The sequence below is a fragment of the Notamacropus eugenii genome, chromosome 5 (genome assembly GCF_028372415.1).
Source record: "Notamacropus eugenii isolate mMacEug1 chromosome 5, mMacEug1.pri_v2, whole genome shotgun sequence".
NCBI lineage: Eukaryota > Metazoa > Chordata > Mammalia > Diprotodontia > Macropodidae > Notamacropus > Notamacropus eugenii.
Genome location: NC_092876.1, coordinates 383,295,802 through 383,315,714, shown reverse-complemented (window position 1 = coordinate 383,315,714; position 19,913 = coordinate 383,295,802). Strand labels below are relative to the sequence as shown.

Here is a 19,913-nt window from a genome sequence, read left to right as displayed (position 1 = left end):
AATATACTTAATTTTACTCTTTCAATAGAACATCTTTCTATATTTAATTATATTTAGTTTACTGTAGAAGGAAATGTCCAGTTTACTTTATTATCCAAGTGAAGGGGCCCTTTAAAAATTAAAATCTATACAAATTTATACTTAATTTTAAAAAATTACTGTAAACAGTGATTTTAATTATTTTAAGTGTAATATGTTTATTACATGGAACTGAATTGTGTCTTTGAAAAACTTAGTGGGAAGTTTCAGGCAGATATTTGAAGGTTCACTAGGGCATTAGAAAACAAGTCTTGATAGGATTATAAGCCAATAGGAAGCCAGCCACCTCTTCCAACTTGGCAAAAGGGTTTTTGCTTTTGTTTTCCAACCAGCTGGGTGATTCTACTGGCATAGAAAACTTCCAAAGAGGAATGTAAATTACCGATGCAAATTAGCACTCCCTCTTCAGTATTCTGAAGTTGTTGTGACTTGTCTTCAGTTAAACAGTTAGTATGTATTATAGGCAGAATTTGAATTCAGGTCTTCCTAACTGAAGCTAATTCTATATCCACTCTCTTCAGCTGGAATTATTCCCAGCATCTGTTTGACCTCTATTCATAGAGGTCCCTTAACCTTCAGGTCACTTAACCTCAAGAACTCAGTGGGTAGCAAATACGTTTCTACTAACGACTCCATGTTTTAACAAAAGTGATCTTGAGGGAGGTTTGGGGTTTCTAGACTTATGCATGTGCTCTAATTATCCACACTAAACCCATATCCCCAGTGTGCTGCCTGCAATCACCAGATTCAGCCCCTGCCCCAGCAAAGAGAAACAGAAGAGTCTTGGACTATTACACTGGTCAGTCATTCTTCATTACAGCTGAAATTGTTTTCACCTCTGTAGTTTTCCATTTCTCATGGAGAGCTAACGCAACATGTCAAGCTTCAGCAGTTTCTTTTTTAAAAAGTTATCTGAACTCAAAAAACATCTTAAGGAATTTCCTCCCCTGCTTCCCCTAATCCAAGCAGTGGCACAGATTTTGCTGAGAGTTTGAAAACAAAATGTAGCATTCATGTCAACCTTAGAAAAGAGCACACTCAAACTTGAAGGTGTAGTGAGGAGCAGGAGCTGCCACCTAAGCCAGAGTTTAAGCCAGGTGGTACCCCATAGCTGCTCTGACTTAATTTTTAATTAATGAATTAATTTAGCACTTAATTTTTTTTTTTTAATCAAAACTTCCCCAAATCTTTCTACAGAGAAATGGAACCAGGAAATGAATCTAGGGTATATGTCGTTGAGAAGAGAAGCTGGTACTTTTATATAAAGAGCAGGATTGAATAGTCCCTCCCTGGGTAAGAAGTTAGAGAGGACCAAATCTAAACTGGTCCAACCTCTTATTATTTTGTCCCTTCTCCAGAAGAGATCAACAACTTTTATAAACTAACAATTTTGTCCCCTTGGTATTTTCCTTCACTCTTGGTGAAATATTTGTATTAGATCCTTAATTTCAGAAACAAACAGGACTTTAAGTTTTAGCCAAAACTGCTTCAGTGGCTCTGTGCAAGCCTCTCAGTCATGAAAAGACAGTGTGTCTTCAGGGCTTTCACTATGGGGCTTCACCATTTTTTTATACCATAGAGTGAAGCACCCTAAAAAAACAACACCTCTTTATATGTGACTAAGCAAGGGGAAAGAGCACCAAGTGGGGCTTGAGAAATAAGCCAAGTTCTGACAGAACTCCCAGAGATATATTTGAAAACAACCTGTAATTTTCACAAGGTCCTTCTATATCAGTGAGAATGGCATTTTGCTTTTGTTTTCCCCTTCAAATAACACGCTGGTACAAAGTATGCACTTTTTTTCGTACTTCAAGCCTCTGCCAAGACTGAACAGACTGAGTGGGGAAAGATGCAAAGTGAGACAAGGTGTCCTAGTATACCACTCAGACATCAGCTGATCCCACAGGAAAAAGGCCTTGCAATAATGAAACAGAATATCAATGGTCTTAGGTATCATTTTGATTTTCCCTTTGTGCAATCCTAATTTCCCCAAGGGAATACACCACAGTTAAAACTGTCAAAAAACAACATGGTAAGTAAGGGATCTACTTGAGACAATGTTAAAAGACTCATGGGTTTAAATTAGTCAAATATTACATTTTTCTCTTGGACTCACTTTTCCCCCTTCCTGACTTAATTCACACATAATAAGAACATTCCTCCAGTGCTTAAATGAGAAGAATACATTTAAAACCTCACAGAACAATTCTGAGTCTTTTAAGTTGGTTTGAAATGTCTGAGGGCAGTCAGGAAGGCAAACTAACACTGTAACCTAAGAACCTCTGCAGTGTTAATTGCTGACAGCACATTTTATTTGTAAAGGGTCTGGAGTTACCATTTATCTTAGATTTCCAGTGTCAGGAAACACAAGAGTTAGACCGAAGAGGGGGAAAACCTAACAATTCTATTCCATTTACTAAATAAGTAAAATTGTATTGTAAAAAGTTATATTACCTACACTGAACCTATTCTGATGGACATAAATGTGTACACATATGTATATATGCTGTACAAAGTGTATTGTGCATATATATGTGTGTGTGTGAGTGTGTATATATATATATATATATGTATATATATATATATATATATACACACTCATACACACATATTTATTCTTAAATTCCATAAACCAGGCCCACTTCTATCAGCTCCACTAAGGGAATTGACTACAGACATCAATACCACATATCCCATAGAAAACAATAAGAAAATAAGTATTATTATACTTTGCAATTCAGTTACCACAATACTGACACTTAAAGGCTCACAGTAATAGAAGTGAGCACTGTGTGTTATGTGGAGATTACCACCCTTGATAAATGGGAGAGTTTGAGAGAAATCTGTCACTGTTATTAGTTATGTTACCTTCTGATAGCATGCCTAGTGCTTCATCAGAATTATGCCCATTCACCACCACTGTCTTCTTGGGAGAATAGCTTTCATAGTTGAGGGACGAGCCAGCTTGTGATGTGTAGGCATGTTCCACAGCTGAGGTTGACAGAGATTCCCACTGTATCTCTTTCCTTTGACACTTAAAATCCAAGTTGCATCCAGTCCAGCCATAGAAAGCCAAGGAGAAAAGAAAGCCTTGTGCTGGGTTCAGTATTCCCTATGAGACACAGGAGAAGGAATACAAAGCAGTCAATGCAATGCCATGATGCAAACCTTCAGAAGATAAAGTCAGTTTGTTTGAACCAAGCAATCAACATTTATTTTTTTTTAATTTTAATTTAATTTAATTTAATTTTTTGCAATGAACATTTATTAAGTACTGACTATTTGTCAGGTATTGTGCTAAATCTCCTGGCTATAAAACACAAAAATGAAATGATCCCCATAGTCAAGAAGCTTATATTCTATTGAGATTACATCAATAAAATTCTACAGAATGTAGGGGATAGGGCCTGGATCTGTGATTTCTTTAGTACAAGGAAGTCCCAGATGAGCAAACCCCTTCTACCATACAGGTCAACACAGTCTCTGCAACTTGCCATTTTATAGTGGGAATGTGCTAGTACGTTTGCTAACCAATTCTCTTGGGGACAAAGTGTGCCCAGGACACACGTTTAAGTTGAATCTGCATCATTGATGTTTTCTCCATCACTGTCTTAAGTCTAGATGTAGTTTGTAGATTTCAGAGGTATAAATATTCACACAGGACATTTTTAAATTGGCTCTCACAATGTGCCTGTCCAAGCTGGTTCCAGCACACTTCTGACTTGGGAAGTAAAAAGACTTGCCTTATGTCACGCAACCAATATGTGTAACAGTGTCTAGATCTTCATGGTGCCATTCTATCTCTCAGTGTGTGTGTGTGTGTGTGTGTGTGTGTGCATGTGTGCATGTGTGCATCTATGTATATAGACGTACATATACACACACATACAGAGTGAAGAAGAAATAAATATCGGGTAATTTTGAGGAGAGTGGTGGATACCAGCATCTAGAAAAAGGAAAGCATTATTGATGAAGTTGTATTTGAGCTGGGTCCTGAAGACAGCAAGGGATTCTGTGAGATGAAGATGAGGAAGGAGTGCATTCCAGAAATGGGGCACAGTCAGTGCACAGTAATAGAGATGGAAGGTATATTATCAAGTGTGAAGAACAGTCACTGAACCCAAATTCTGCTCAGTAAGCCTGTGCTGCCAGGACATTGGAAAAAGCGATTAAGGAGGGACTTTAGGGTGGGAGAAGCATGCTCACTCTAGAAAGCACAATACTCATTGTGAAGCCAGGAAAGTTCTCATTTTATTTTACATTTATTTTATATTCCTAATGAATGGGTTCCTCCTGGATGGACAGTATACTTGCTCAGACAAATGCAATAATTTTAATGCCATTCCCAGTTTGAATTTCCCCCTTTATCCTCCATTGGCTAGATGTATCCTCCTGAACCTCCCACTTCATGTTCTCTTCCCAGATAGGTTCTCCTTCAAATAGCTCATTAAGCATGCATACAAGTTTCTGACCTTTTACCTGATCAGAAGCTTGGTTCTGCTAGGTCACAGCTCTGATTAGAACCAGTTACCTCTGACATATCCTGTTATCACTGAAAGCTGGGAGTAGTTTTTAATCCCATGGAAACAGAATTCCTTCTTTTGTTTCCCCCAAGGGAAGCAAGAGTTTGAGGACAGGCAGAGGAGAGTGGTTGTCACTGCTGTCTTCACAGAATGTCCTTAATGGTTGAGAGTACTTGCCTGATTTTCTGTGTTTGGCTTGAGGAGTCAAATCAGTCTACTCATAAAGCATTGTGATAAATTACTGGTAAAGAAGGTTCAAGCCTTCAAAATGACAACGAATCAAATAAACAACAAAATCATTTTAAAAGATAGAAGCTCCCAAGCGCACTATTGCTGGCACTGTTCTAAAAGACAATTTGGAATTATACCCCCAAAGTCAGAAATTTACACACACCCTATGACACTATGATACCCCTGCTGTGCATATAATTCCCAAGGAGGTCAAAGACCCAGAGAAAGCTCCAATATATACTGAAATATTTATAAGCAGCTCTTTTTATACTAATAATGAACTGGGATGGGAGTGGGGAATAAGTTTCCAATAAGTAAAGAACAGATGAACAATTTGTGGTATGGAAATGTGATGGAATATTAGCATACCATAAGAAATGATGATATTAAGAATTCAGGGAAACATGGGGAAATTTTAATGTATGGATGAAGAATTAAGTGAGCAGAACTAGAAAAATTTCTACGATTTGTAGTACTATATATGTACTCATACACATATATATACATACATACATATGTGTGTATGTGTGTGTAGGCATGTCTCACTTCATTGTACTTCATTTTGTTGTGCTGTGCAGATACTGACTTTTTACAAATTGAAGGACTATGGTAGCCCTGCATCGAGAAAGTCCATCAAGACTATTTTTCCAATAGCATGTGTTCACATCCTGTCTTTGTGTCACATTTTGGTAATTCTTGCAATATTTGAAACTTTTTCATAATTACTATTGCAATTCAGAGTGACTACTGTAATTTTTGGGACACTGCAAAACCATATAAGATAGCAAACTTAATCAATAAATGTTGTGTATGTTCTGACAGCTTCACCAACCAGCCTTTCCATTTTTCTTCCTTTTCTCAGGCCTCTCTATTCCCTGAGATACAATAATACTGAAATTAGGCCAATTAGGAACCATACAATGGCCTCTATGTGTTCAAATGAAAGGAAGAGTCAATTGATGTGGTAAATTTCACTGTTGCATTGTTTTAAGAAATTGCTACAACCATCCCAACTTTAAGTAACCACCACCCAGATCAGTCAGCAGCCATCAACACCAAGATAAGATCCCCCCACTAGCAGAAAGGCTATGATTTGTAGAAGGCTCAGATGATGGTTAGCACTTTTTAGCAATAAAGTATTTTTAATTAAGTTACATATGTTGGGTTTTTTAAGTCATAATTGCGCTTAATAGATTAAAGTATAGTATAAATATAACTTTTATACACATTCAGAGACCAAAACATCTGTCACGTGCTTTGTTGCAGTGGTCTGGAACTGAACCTGCAATATCTCCTATTACTGTATAAAATAAATATAAGGTAATTTGAGTGAGAGTGGTAGGTACTAGAAGCTAGAAAAAGAAGGAAGTCTTTACTTAGAAAGTGATGCTTGAACTGAAGAAAACATGAGATTTTAAGAGGTGAAGGTAAGAAGGGAGTATTATTAAAAAATATTGAGACTTTAGAACTGATCAACATAGCGTCTGATAATGACTTCAGAGAATTAATAATAAAGAATACCTCTTTTATCAGAAGAAAGGGAGTGAGATATAGATGGTGAAGAAGCACACATTTTCAGACACTGACAATGTGTTGATTAATTTTGTATTTGTTAAAAGGGAAGGTTCTGTTGTGGGAGTAGGAGATGAAGTCATTGTGGAGGTGATCTCAATAAAATAAAAACATCAATAAAATATTTAAAAGATTAAATAAAGAGAGAAGAAATTAAGTGAGTCTGTCATGGGTTGTATGTGATAAAACCATGATGATTTTAATGACTACTACTTCTCTTTTTCAATGCTCATTGACCTCTACTCTTTGAGGATTCCAACTACTTCTCACTGGCCAAAATGCCATTCTGGGAGGTGTCCACTCTAGCACTTTGTTCTCCCCATAGGTAATTCTCTCCCCCAGCACACACCTGTTTGGAAAGCTCCTCAGCCATGCTTCGCCTAATTCTCAACTATCTCTAGACTCCACTCCTTCCCCTCACTTGCAGCACTGCCCCTTCTTGCTTGTAGGACCCAGCCCCTTCTTCCTTTCCTCCCTCTTTTCAACAACTTCAATGTGCTGTCCTTCTCAATTAGAATGTTAGTAAGTTCCTGTGGGCAGGGACTCCTTGCTTCTCTTTGTATCTCTAGAGCTTAGCACAGTGCCTAACTCATTGTAATCACACAATAAGTGTTCTATCTGGATATCTGATAATATATACTCTAGAAGTTTTCCAGGGATAAGATCACAACATCGTGGATATGAACATCATCTCAGAGATAATCAAATCTAATCCCCTTGTTTTTACAGATGAGAACACTGAGGAGCAAAAGTTTAAATGATTTGCCTAAGATCACATGGTTGACCCAATATTCACTTGTTTGTTATTTCAGTACATTGGGATAAAGTTCATCTGGATCCAGTCACTAGAACTCATTCAGGACCTCAAGATGCTTTCTTATCATCTCCTTACTTATTCAGGATTATCTACTTCCAGTTAATAATTTTTGTTTTATCCCACATAAGATTACATGCCTTCATGGGAAGGGAGGGAGGAGGGAAGGGGAGAAAAATTTAAAACTTATGGAAGTGATTGTTGAAAACTGAAAACAAATAAATTAATTATTAACTAAAATAAAAACAATAATTTTTGTTCTACCTTTCCCAAACTAAAGATCATTTCTCATTGGACAAGAAAAGAAAAGAAGTCGAAGATTTCAGCTTTCTCACCATCTTCTGTTATCCCATCCCCCATGTGGTGGCCAAAGTCATTCTTTGATTCTCCTTGTACTCTCAATTTAGAGATAGGAATAAAGACTGGGATATGGGGACTAGACCTTTGATTTCACTGATAAAGGAATGCCCAGGTGAAGACATGCCATTCTAATGGCTCCTTAGAGAACATCCTCTAATAGTGCATTTCAGCACCTTCTTATAGAGTTGCCTAAAGCACCAAGAAATGACTTTCCCAGGTTCATACAGTCAATATGTGTCACAGTTTCCTGATAAATCTTTCAAAAGTTCCAAGACTACTTTTTATTTATTGTTCTCAGTCTTCATTGTCATCCTCATCTCATTCTAGAATTTAATGCTCCTGATGCAATCACAGTGTGTTGGTTTTTAAAAAATATTCATCCTTATTTAACTGTTCTTGCTTCCATGTTGTGTGTATGTTTCAACCTCTCTGTGCTGCCTAATTAGTCTCTATGAAATTCTTCTTTTTCTTCCTTATCAGAACCATTTTTCCTTGTGCCTTCTAATTTTTATTCTTGAAATCTTATCTTACCCTTGGGCTGACTATTCCAGTGGAGTGGTCACTGGCTCCCAGAGTTTCCATTATTTCTATATTAGCAACCAGTTCTTCCTTGTTGGTTAGTATTAGATTCAGAACAGCAGTTTCTTTGTTGTTTCCTTCAGTTTTTGAAGGATGAAACTACCATTAGGATAAGTCACAAATTGCTTAGTCGTTCTGCTTTTTCGCAGAGAGCACAGGAATACCTCTAGATAACTGAAGTGCTCTCCTTTATGACTATGTCACTGCAGTTCTATTCCCCAGACTCCTTATATTATTCCTGCTCTTGTCCAAGTAAACTTTCATACTCCCATAACAATAGAGCTTCTGTTTCATCCTCTGTAAATCCCTATTCAAGTCATTATGTCAATAAGCATTTATTAAATGCTTCTTATGTGCCAGACATTGTGCTAAGTGTTAGGGATAAGGACAAAGATGAAAGCAGTTCCTGCTCTCTAGAAGTTCACATTTGAATGAGGAAATCAATTTGCAAACAATAATGTACAAACAAGACGTATCCAGGATAAATTGGAGACTATTCCAGAAGGAAGGCACTGGTAACAGGCCTGAGAGTCAGGAAGATATATCTTCCTGAGTTCAAATCTGTTCTCATGCACTTATTAGCCCTGTGGTCACAGGCAAGTCACTCAGCCCTGTTTGCCTCAGTTTCTTTATCTGTAAAATGAGCTGGAGAGGGAAATGGCAAAGCACTCTGGTATTTTTGCCAAGAAAACCCCAAATGGGGTCACAAAGAGTCAGACACAACTGAAAATGGCTAAAGAACAATGAGAAAAGTTTCCTGCAGAAGTTGGGAATTTAGCTGAGACTTGAACGAAGCCAGTAGATATAGGTGAGGAGGGAGAATATTCCTGGCATAAGGAATAGACAGTAAAGATGTCTGGAGTCAGGAAGTTGAATGTTTTTGTGGAAACGGCAAGAAACTCAGCATCATTGAATCATAGACTATGTGGAGGAGAGTAAAAAGACTGGCAAAGTTAAAAAGAGGCCAGGTTTGAGGGGTTTAAAAGTCAGAGGATTTTATATTTGATGCTAGAGTAATAGGGAACCATAGGAGTTAATTGAATGTGGTGAAGGTTGCCTTGGTCATGTAAATACTCTTCATTATAATTTCTCTTAGTGAGTATAATCTCATATGCTTTTTCTTTACTTTTATCTTTCTATCTCATTCTTCTACCATTCAACTTCACAATGCAGCTTAAAACTCCTTTTTTGTCCTTTTTCATCCATTTCCTTCTTTTTGTTTCTTCAAAGTAGTTCTTCTATTCTTTCAACAAACATTTCATTCGTTCTGCTAACTCGGACAGTTACTGTGTATTCTTTGAGCCTTTTCACCTTCTCCATCAATATATAACCTAATTTTGAGTACAGAGAGGCACTGACTTGATACTAGCACAAACACAAACATAGAACACACTCTGCAGGCCATTTGAAAATTTTCCTTGCCCTCCCTATTTGCTTGAAGAAAGATACTCAGTAATTTGTCTTCTTTTCGGTAGCACTCTTGTTTAACTCTTGCAGCTAAGTGCTTTATCAAACTGTCTGTTTTCTGTAACTGTTCATTACATGGATGGCTCAGTTGCTAGAGTTTCTGAGAGAAGTTTAATTTATTTAGACCAGGCTTCCTGCCTTTCTGACAATAAGATTGTGTAATCTGCTTAAATCAGCACATTCCTGTCCTATTCCAAAGCAGAACAAAGCAAACAGAAACACATTCACAAGGAGTAACACAATTATTGGATCTAATTATGTCTGTCTACCTTGTTACTCTTTCTCTTTGATCTCTAGGTATCTGCCTAAATTTTCCTGGTCATTTGGTTCTGTGGTACCAACTAGGAGATGAGACATAATTTACGCAACAGAAAGGAGAAAACACAAGATACAAATCCAGTCTGGAGTTGGAAAGGTGAAAATTAAAGTTTGGGTGAGTGATTAGAGATGGATATATGTATCATTGGGATATATATACCTCTGTGAAAATGAACACTGAAATCATGGGAATAGGTGAGAGTAACAAGGGAGAGAATGTATAGAGAACAAGAAAGTGGGCCAGGACAAAACCTGAGTGACCCATTTTTGTGGGAGGAAGAAGATAAACCTTTGAAGAAGGTTGAGGAGAGCTAGGAAAAGAAAGAAGAAAGGCAACAGAAAGTAGATTCACAGCTTCTCAGAGCTGGAATTGGCATTAGAGGTTATCTGGCCCACCCTATAACTGAATGTAAATTCCACTTAGGATATCCCTGAGAAGTGGTCACCTAGCTTGAAGGCCTCCAGTGAGGGTGCCGGATCTTAAGGCTGAACAAAAACATTAAATATGTCTCTGGGGGTTTTAAACAGCTCAGTGCTAGGAAAAAGTTGGAGTTTTATAGTCTGAGTCAATGAAGGCAGGAGTCAGCAGTTAGAGAAGAAGCCAGTTTTTCACCCCTTTGAGGGGAAAGGAGGAGAAGGGAATTTTTTCTCCTCTCCCCCCCACCCTCATTAGCCACAGTGTTTAAGAATGGAATTACTTGCCTAGAGGGAGACACCTCATTCAGCAATTGGAGAGTCTGTTCAAGAAAGTCTAAAGCACAATTAAGGGAGCAGACAGACACAGTTCAGACAGATACAGAGAGCCAGTCAGTCTTGTAATACCAGAAGGAGCTTTGAGGTGTGCAGATTTGACTATGAATTCAAGAGAGGACTATCCATAGCAATGGAGAGTCGAGCTTTAGAGGGAAAAGCTTCAGGACTCTAAAGTACTGGAGTTGAGACTTGTCTTGACCACATGTATTTCCTATATGCCTCCCACTATCACTGTACCTTAAGTTTGTGTATTTTGGGGAAAGCGCATCTGAGATTTATGTTGAGAATGTTTTGTAGCTATTGTATATACTATGTGGTCTTGGTAGATGGTTCTTGGCCATTGCCAAGAGCTAATTGTGCCTACTGGCTGATTGTTAATGAAAAGTCCCCCAATAAGGTATCCTGACTTTTCAGAATAAGTACCTATGGGTACTTCTGTTTGAACATTTGAATAGGAGCCAACCTCTGAAGGACCCAACCTACCAGTGTGAGAGCAAATGAAGGGAAATAGCTTAGAGGGAGTATTATCTATATAAAAAAGGAAAACTGGAAAGCCATCTTTAGAGTTGTCAAATCAACCCCAATTTGTGGAACTGTAACATTATTGCCCTGATTAAATGAGATAATATTTTTAAGGTGCTTAGCCTGGCCCATAATAAGTGTTACAGAAATTTTTTGTATCCCTCTCCTCCAAACCTGAATGCAGATTTGGCAGATGTGGAGGCTGGTAGCATCTCACTCTATTCTCCCAGAGCTGCACATAGATTTTACTAAATCTCTTTTAGACACATTAGTCTAATTTATAGGCTTGCTTTTCTCCTTCCCTATAAGGGACAAGGTTACAGAATAATCATTCATTTGGAAAAGAATTTGCCACTGAATGAAGGACAAGCAGTTGGTAGAAGAAACTAATCAAGTCTCTCCTTGCTCATTTTTAAATTTCTTCAACTCAGGGAGACCTTCAAACTACTGTAGGACATAACCCTGATTTGAATGCAAAAAAAAAATTCTAATAGGCTATTTGTTATTGTAAACCATCATGAATATCCAACGGATTTTGGTAAAGAAACTAGAAATTTATGTCCTTACACTTTGTTGGTTTCTCCACATAGGGTCAACTGAACAAAGCAGAGGATGAGGACAACTTGAGTTCTAAATATGAGCCTCCCAGCATCAAGAAGGCTGGGATTGTTTTAGAATTGTTTATAAAAATGTGAGTTTCCCATATTCATATAAAGCATAAGTATTTAAGAAAGGGAGAGTTCCTCCAACTCCCAGACACAAATTTACAAATATACAAGCCATTTCTGAGTATCAGTTTCCCACTCTATAAAATGAGGAGACTGAACAAGACAACCTCGAGGGTTCTTTCAAGCTCTAAATTCTACCGTCTGTTGCTATGGTGACCTCCCTGCCCTTTAGAAGTAGAAAAATGAAAATCTGGTTGACCTACCATAGTAAACCATGTGATCAGGGTTGCATTTCTAACATTTTTCAAGGAACTTCCATTGATATCTGGCTGTGTTTCAAGGTAGAACAAAAGACTTTCATTGATGATATTCGGGAACCAGCTGTCAGAAGGATAAAGATGCATAGTAAAAAGAACAAGAAACAAAATTAGTTTTTAATGATGAGGTTCTGCTATTAAAGCAAAATTTATGGTGACTGGTGTCAAGGAACTAAATGTCTGTTTACTCTGGTTACTTGTAGCCAGCAGTGAAAATAAATAATACGTGCAAATGGCATTGGATCAAGAAACGTTAAGTTCTTTGACTCAGACTAAAGCAAAGAGAACAAGGAAATCTAGTGACCTTCCTCCCAGTGTAAAATTACCACATTACATGTAAGATTAATTAGAATTTGTCCGGAATATGCTTTTTTTTACTTCAAGAATCTGTGATTTCAACTGTGGAGGTGAAGAAGGGAGAAAGGAAGAGAGAGGAGGAATGGTAGAAAGTGAGAAAAGGGAGAAAAAGGGAAGAGTTGACACTGTAGAACATTTTAAGATCTGCTTTTTAAAAAGAATTTTTTTTAAACTATTGCTTTACTTGAACCTCATGGAAGGAGGAAGGAGGCATTATAGTTATTATACCCACTTTATAGATGGAGAAACTGACTCAGAAAGGCTAAATGACTTGATCACCATCACAAAGGACAGTGGGGAAGGGAATATTTATTAAACACCCACTGTGTGCCAGGTACTGTAAGTGACAAAGGCAGAATTTGAACCTAGATCTTTGCTAAATCCAAAGTCAGTGTTCTTTATACCTTAGAAGCAACTCTTCTATATGTTAACAGATAATCCTCATTGAGTTGTTGTGGTTAGAAAAAAAATCATTAGCTAGTTTAATGAGCCTAGAATAAGGAATCTCCTCAAATTTAGTTAGGCTGGTCCTCAGAAAAACTGGTACACAACATAGGATCAAAGATCAAGAGCTACAAGGGACCTCAGACACCAGCTCAACCCTCTAATTTTACAAATAAAGAAACTAAGGGTCAAGGAGCAACTTGGTCAAAGCTATTTAGGCAGTAAACTTCAGAGCTGGGATTTGAACTCAAGATCTCTGACTCTAAGCCCATTTTATCATGCTGTCTCTCAAACTGTTAGCATTTCAGTACAGGGATTTTTTGGTAGTTCCTGTTAGAGCTTTAGGTTTTCTGCCATAAAGAACCCTGAGTTACCTCCATTTCACTAGAAGGCATCAGAGCAGGGTGTTGGCAGGGAGGAGATTTTCTAGGGGAGCTAGAGGGAATAGGAGATCAAGGGCCAGATTTGGATCTTGCCTTCAGTCACTTATTAGCCCAGTGACCGTACATAAGTCACTTATTTATAGTCTCAGTTTCTTCACCAACAAAATGGGGATAATTAATAACAACTTATTCCATAAGGTTGTGAAGTATTTTTCCAAATCTTTTGTATTTTCTCCTTTCATATTATTGGTAGCTTATGGTTTATATAATCAAGACCAAAATAATATCAATTAACTTGGCTTTAGGAATGTAACTAGTAGAGGGTTTTAGTGGACTTTGGAAGAGGGAGCCAATTTTCCTAAGAGTAAGAAAATGTATGCTTCTGATAGACTGTCTAAACAAACCTTGTTATGTCAGATAAATTATTAATACCACAGATGCCTGTACTGTATCTGGAAGTATCATTTAACTACAGTGAAGAGCTTTCTGAAACTAATCTATCTCCACATTGGTTTCAATTCTATTTTAAAGGGCACCTCCTTAAGACCCTGTCACCATCTGCCCTTAGCTAAACTTGCCACCAAGGCAAATTACCAATGATGACTTGTCTTTGTCCTTAGATACAGAAATTTTAGCTAAGAGAAGAATATCATTTGGTGATTCTTTCAAGCCTTTTAAAAGTGCTATAAACTGATGCTAACTCCAGCCAAGGGGTGAAATACCGGATGCAGATGGTTGGGAAGTTTGGAAACTAAACTTGGGATTCCTTGTTTCATGGGCTTTACATATGCTTGAGTAAAACTGAATAGTTTTCCAGAAGTCTGTGCATTGTCAACTTGCTTTCCTGTTCTCTCTCCATTTCCTCAAAGGGCACCTCACACAAGTTTCAAAGATTTCCTTTCCAAAGACTTCTCTTTGAAACATCGAGGTCACAACTGGATTGAGCAAAATGGCAAGTCACTTTCAAATCCTCCCTCCCCACTCCAGCCATGAAAATGTAGAAAAGAGAGGTTACCAAATTACGAACACCAGCATAATTTTGAAAAAGCGAATTTGAATCGCTGCTCCCAACCGCCTTTCATTCTCTGTGTAAATGCCTTGTCTTCCTTTGAGTAAAGATGCCACTAAAAAGAATAGAAGAGAACTATTTAAATGGTCTTGTTCATTATTAACAGAGATGGTACAATGATAGTGAAAGAGACAAAGCTAGATGTAACCCAAAGAGCTTTTAAATTATTCAGTGCACAGTAGCTCGGGGGCAAGGCAGAAGACTGAGAAACTCTACCAGAATATTAAAGCTACCTTCCCCATAGGGCGTTTGGAATATGACAAATGAACAATATTTAATATACCATGATTCAACATTGTACAGGGAAACCCTGAAGGAATCACAATTAAATCCATGCATGGCAGTTCTCACTATATGTGCAATATCAACTTCTTACAATTAAAAATACCTGCTTCTTTAATACACTTCCTTTTTCATGATGCAAGGTAAGGAATAGTTCTAGTACCCTCTCTGAGGGTTGTGTGCTACCACTGAAGAAAGATTTTGGATCCATCAAATAAAAAGCTGCTGGTTGGTTCCTAATCATTCAATCCCCTCTCCATATCACAGAAGACCTGGATAAGAATTCTCTAGCTTCGTCATAGTGTGTAAGTCCCGTTTGAGCAGTCTGAAAAGCAGACAGGTTTTTTGATGACCAAACACAGCACCAAATCTAGACATAGATATACATAATAAAGGAAGGAAAATGAGGTAGAGAACAATGACCTTGCCTAATTCGCTCACCTTTTTGTTCTGGCTCAAATTAATTTGCATATCAAACCAGAAAAAGAACTTGGGAATTTCTAATTTCAATTTATTCTGGGACAAAGGACTGTGATCTGGGTCCAAGGCATAGGATTGAGAAGAAAAGACAGTCTTGGCCTGGGGTCACTCTGAATCAATTTTGTTAGTCTGATTATAATCACAGAGTGAATGGTCTTGTCAGGTACATGTTTTTTAATCACTGCACCCTAGCTGACTGGAGCTGAGACATCTGGCAGAGGTCATTGATCCTCTTAAACTGGTACCAGGGTGACATTCCCGGGGAAGAAGGCTAATGACACCAAAAGACATCAGCAATCCTGCAGCTTTGGAGCCATATCCACATGTACCCTGGCTACGTGTCCCTAGGCGTGTGCCCCATAGATAACCCCTATGAATTTCTACTTTTTCCACTGATTTGTATCTGTCATGGTATGCCTCCGTTCTAGAAGGAGGAAGGAGGCAAAGAAAGAAATGATCCATTGCTACTTTTCCTACTATACTAATTCATTGAGAAAATGCCTTTGATTGTGTCCTTTGAATGACTAGTAAATGTAAACACATTGGTGAGGGCTTGTGGACTATGGTCTTGAATTGATATGGATCATTAGAACATTTTGGACTTAAGGCAGCTTCTCTGGGTGTCCCACATGCTGCATTGCTATGTGTGACTGCAGACTTTTGTAGTTCATTTTAATTTCTTAGCCTATATTTTCTTTTTATAGATAAACTTTCTCCTGTTTCATTATTCTTACATGTTTGGGAGACAAGGAAAATAAAGCGATCTGCAAAGTCCAAAGAGCCCACATATATCCTAAGTCCTTTACAAAGCACTAGATTAAAAGATCCATCTCCTCTCTTCTCTATATTACAGGCATAAAAGTTGTGACCTATGTTACCCACCTACCAGTGAAGCATCACCACCTTTACCTGCCGTAACTGTCTTTTGGAACAAGATGGGATTGGCCAACAAAACTAGTAGGAGTGGCACGTAGGTAGTCACATAATGGGGGACTGCATGCTCCAGGCCACTTTCACAACTAAGGGGGAAAAAATAAAAGTTATTTGTTTTTTGTTTCCATATGAATGGAAAAACAGCAAATTTACTTCTGACTCACTCCAAAAGAAAAATGTCTCATTTATGTTGGCTACAAATATTAAATAAGTCAGGGAGAAGAGCAGCATGTTTTCAGTTGTAATTTAAACAAGGGATTCCATATATTATAACCCTGAAAAGGAGTAAAAGAATCCTTCTGATAGAGTAACAGTAAGGAAGGAGGGGATACACTGGAGCATGATGGGTTTTTTCACTGGACACTTCAAAGGGAAGGAGAGAAAACACAAGAATAGTCTAAAGGCTCAATTCACAAAGTAAGTTCTCATATTTCAAATGAGAATCATTTTGACTATTATGACTGTAAGTAATGGTTATTCACAGGCATATACACACACACACATATATGTATGTATGTGTAAGTATGCATATATACATACATATATATCAGCAAAATAACCCAATAAGGTAAAAGGTAAAGGAATTATATGAAAAAGAGAGAAGAAATGACGAAAGGAGGGAAAGAGAAAGAGACATAGTCACCGTGCCTCAGCAGCCTTGTGACCGCACTCCTACTAACCCCTTCTCTCATTGATAAGTTCTTTCTGGAACCACTTCCATTTTGGGGACAGGTCCCAGACTATCTATCCATAATTTTCTAGACTTAGCCACCATGTGACTATGGAGATTCTTCCTTCTTCCCTCCAGAAACACAAAAATTTTGAAGGATCTACCAATCTACAGGATCTACAAAATCAAGCCAAGAGAGATACACAGAAAAGGATACACACATACACATACAGACACATACACATGTGTGTATGTATATCTATTTATATAAACACATATGTGTGTACATATATGACATGTGTGTATGCAATATACACATATATGTATATGTGTATATACATGACTATTTCTGTTTGTGGATGTGTGACCAATGATAAGATACAACTACAACCTCTATCTACCCCTTTCCCCTACCCCCAAGAAGAAGCTAGAGTTCAGATATATGGGTCAATAATCACATGCCAGGAAGGTTCAGGAAAATGAAGAATACAATAAGGAAGTCACCCACCCCAGGTGGCAAAAGCTGAGTAGAATATATCTCTGCCTTATATGTTCACATGTTGGTGAGATTTTAGGGATTTTGCCTAAAATGAGCCCAGGACATGTTACAGTGCACTACTTCTTAAATTGGGGGGGGGGAGCGGGGGTCATTAGTATCTAAACCTGGTGTTAGGATTCTGGGGAGTCAACCTCAACTCAAGTCCCTAAGGAAAATAGAACTGAGCTGGGTCAGAGGGAGGTCTTAAGGCTCCTTGTAGGGCCACCTAAGAGTCTATAAATTCCTCTTTTTTTTGTATTTAAACCTGGTAACTTCCTACTTTTCATACCCCCTTACACCTTCCATGAGCTCTATGGTCCAGCTTGCAGTTCCTCAAACATGATGCCCAATGTCCTGTCTCCATGTCTTTGTCTAGAATGTCTTTGTCTCCATCCTCAATACCTGGAATGTTCTGTTCCTCCTCACTAGCTTTTCATTTCAAGACCAGACTTTCTTCAAGACTCATCTCAAAGCCTACTTTCTACAAGAGGTATTTCTGATTATTCAAGTTGCCAATGCCTTTTCAGAGTACCTTCCACATATTCTGTATACATCTTATTTGTGCCTTACTTATATTTCTCTCTCCCATTAGAATATGGTCTCTTTGCGGATAGGGACTATTTTTGCCCTTCTTTGTCTCATCAGAGGTTAGCACAGTGCCTGGCCCATGATAAGGGTTTAATAAATGCTTTTTGACTGACTGGGGGTTCCTGGCAGCGTGGGTACATCATAAGTATGACTGCCTGTGCTGTAGAGCGACTACCAAGAGTAGTTGCTATATTTGCTCTGAGTAGTGACAGTACTAGAACAGGCATGGGGAAACTGTAGCCTAGAGGCCACATGTGGCCCTCTAGGTCCTCAAGTGAGACCTTTTGACTGAAAGAGATTTGTTCTGTGAAGTTTAGATTCAGTCAAAGGACCTAGAGCGCCACATGTAGTCTCAGGGCTGCAGATTCCCCACCCCTGTCCTAGAATGATCCTTATTTTAGTGTAAAAATATGTTTTAAATTAATTTCCTAACTTTTATCTCTAGTTTTCTTGTCCTGCTTCATATTTTACTGGTTTTAAATTTCCATTTTCATTCACTCATTTCCTGAATAAATAAATCTTCTATCTGATCCACCACCAAGTTGCAATAAATTGACATCTTACCTGAAGACAGAAGGGTAATAAAGCATAGTAATGCCCTCTATGCAAAGAAGGATTGCCAGGCCCCATGCCATTATATGGTAGAGCAGAATAGTACTAGGAGGAAAATGAGAAAGAGAAACTTAGATACACAAGGAAATAATGCCACGACACTTAGAGAGAAGCCATACTGAAATGGTCAGAAAAATGCATAGTGAGTAAATAGACCTTCTACAGATATTTCATCTATTCTTGGGGAAAAGAATTAATTTAAAACAAACTTTGACCTAAAAGCTGTGTGGTATAGAAGAAAAAACTGGCCATTGACAGTCAAGAAAACTGGAATTCAAGTCTCACTTCAGACACATACAGACTATTTGACCCTGGGCAAATCATTTAGCTTCTCAATGTCTTGGGCAACTCTCCATGACTATAAATGCAGAGCAGTAACTACCATCATGGTAGAGGAAATTTCCTCAATGAGAGATCTCTATTCCAACTAAAAACCAAACCAAACCAAAAACATAGGTCTGCTCTACTCAATCATGCATGCCTCTATAAAACACTGTAAGTGTTTTTCCAGAAGAACAATTTATACTATAACACCAATATTATAAAAATTAAAAATTTTTATGCTTGATTTCATCCTTACTCTGACTACTGACCTCCCCAGCTTCCTTTAAGTCCCAAATTATCTTCTCCAGGGGGTCTTCCTCTCTTAATTTCAGTGCCTTCCTGTGGTTAATAATCTCCTATTTATCCTGTATATAGCTTGCTTTATATAGATTTATTTGTAAGTTGTCCCCTTCCCCAGCATCCCCTCCATCAGATTGTAAGTGTCTTGAGGACAGGGACTGTTTTTTGCTTCTTTTTTTTATTCCCAGACTTAGAATAGTGCTTAATAAATCTTTATCAATTGATTACACATATTTGTTACATGGAATTTATTTTTCTTTTCCAAAAGGATAAAGGGTAGAAGGGAGGAAAACATTTCTGTTACTTAAAAAAATAGAGATGTAGAGGTCGCTACAGATGGGAAATGCTACTTTCAGATGAGATCATTTTTTAGTTTTACTTAGCAACATTACTTCATTAGCAGAAGAATCATTGCCTCTTTATTAGAAACTGGAGTAAAGTAGTTGGTTGATTGGTTGATTATCTTCATTCTCCAAGACAACCAAAATGACATTCACTATGTTAGAGTCAAGTTACAACGTGTCCAACTATGGCTGATCAGACCAGTACTGAACTTGGAATGCTCTACCACAGGTCAGGCACAAACAGCCTATGTGAACATTTGGGGTGAATTCTCTAAATTTGCACATTTATCCTTTCTTTTGAGCTACCACAATTCTGTTTGCTCACAGAATACAGTGCCTTCTTTGAAGCAGGCACATCATGCTAGGTGGTCCGTTGCCAGAGTCTCCCATATCACACATTCAATTCCAAAGTTCTTCAGAGAAACC

General features: G+C 37.9%; 1 protein-coding gene across 2 annotated transcripts in view; it reads right to left on the bottom strand.

Annotated features, from left to right (window-relative positions):
• Positions 1 to 19,913, bottom strand: part of GPR143 (G protein-coupled receptor 143) — a 59,833-nt gene that overhangs the window by 22,805 nt on the left and 17,115 nt on the right. Inside the window, exons 4-8 of one of the 2 annotated variants that reach the window (XM_072614419.1) lie at positions 18,472 to 18,564; positions 16,088 to 16,197; positions 14,363 to 14,471; positions 12,110 to 12,227; positions 2,908 to 3,151 (exon numbers count right to left, since the gene is read on the bottom strand). In XM_072614419.1, coding sequence (XP_072470520.1) covers positions 2,908 to 3,151; positions 12,110 to 12,227; positions 14,363 to 14,471; positions 16,088 to 16,197; positions 18,472 to 18,564 — 674 coding nt within the window. The remainder of the gene's footprint in view (positions 1 to 2,907; positions 3,152 to 12,109; positions 12,228 to 14,362; positions 14,472 to 16,087; positions 16,198 to 18,471; positions 18,565 to 19,913) is intronic. The other variant, XM_072614420.1, reaches the window with a different exon arrangement.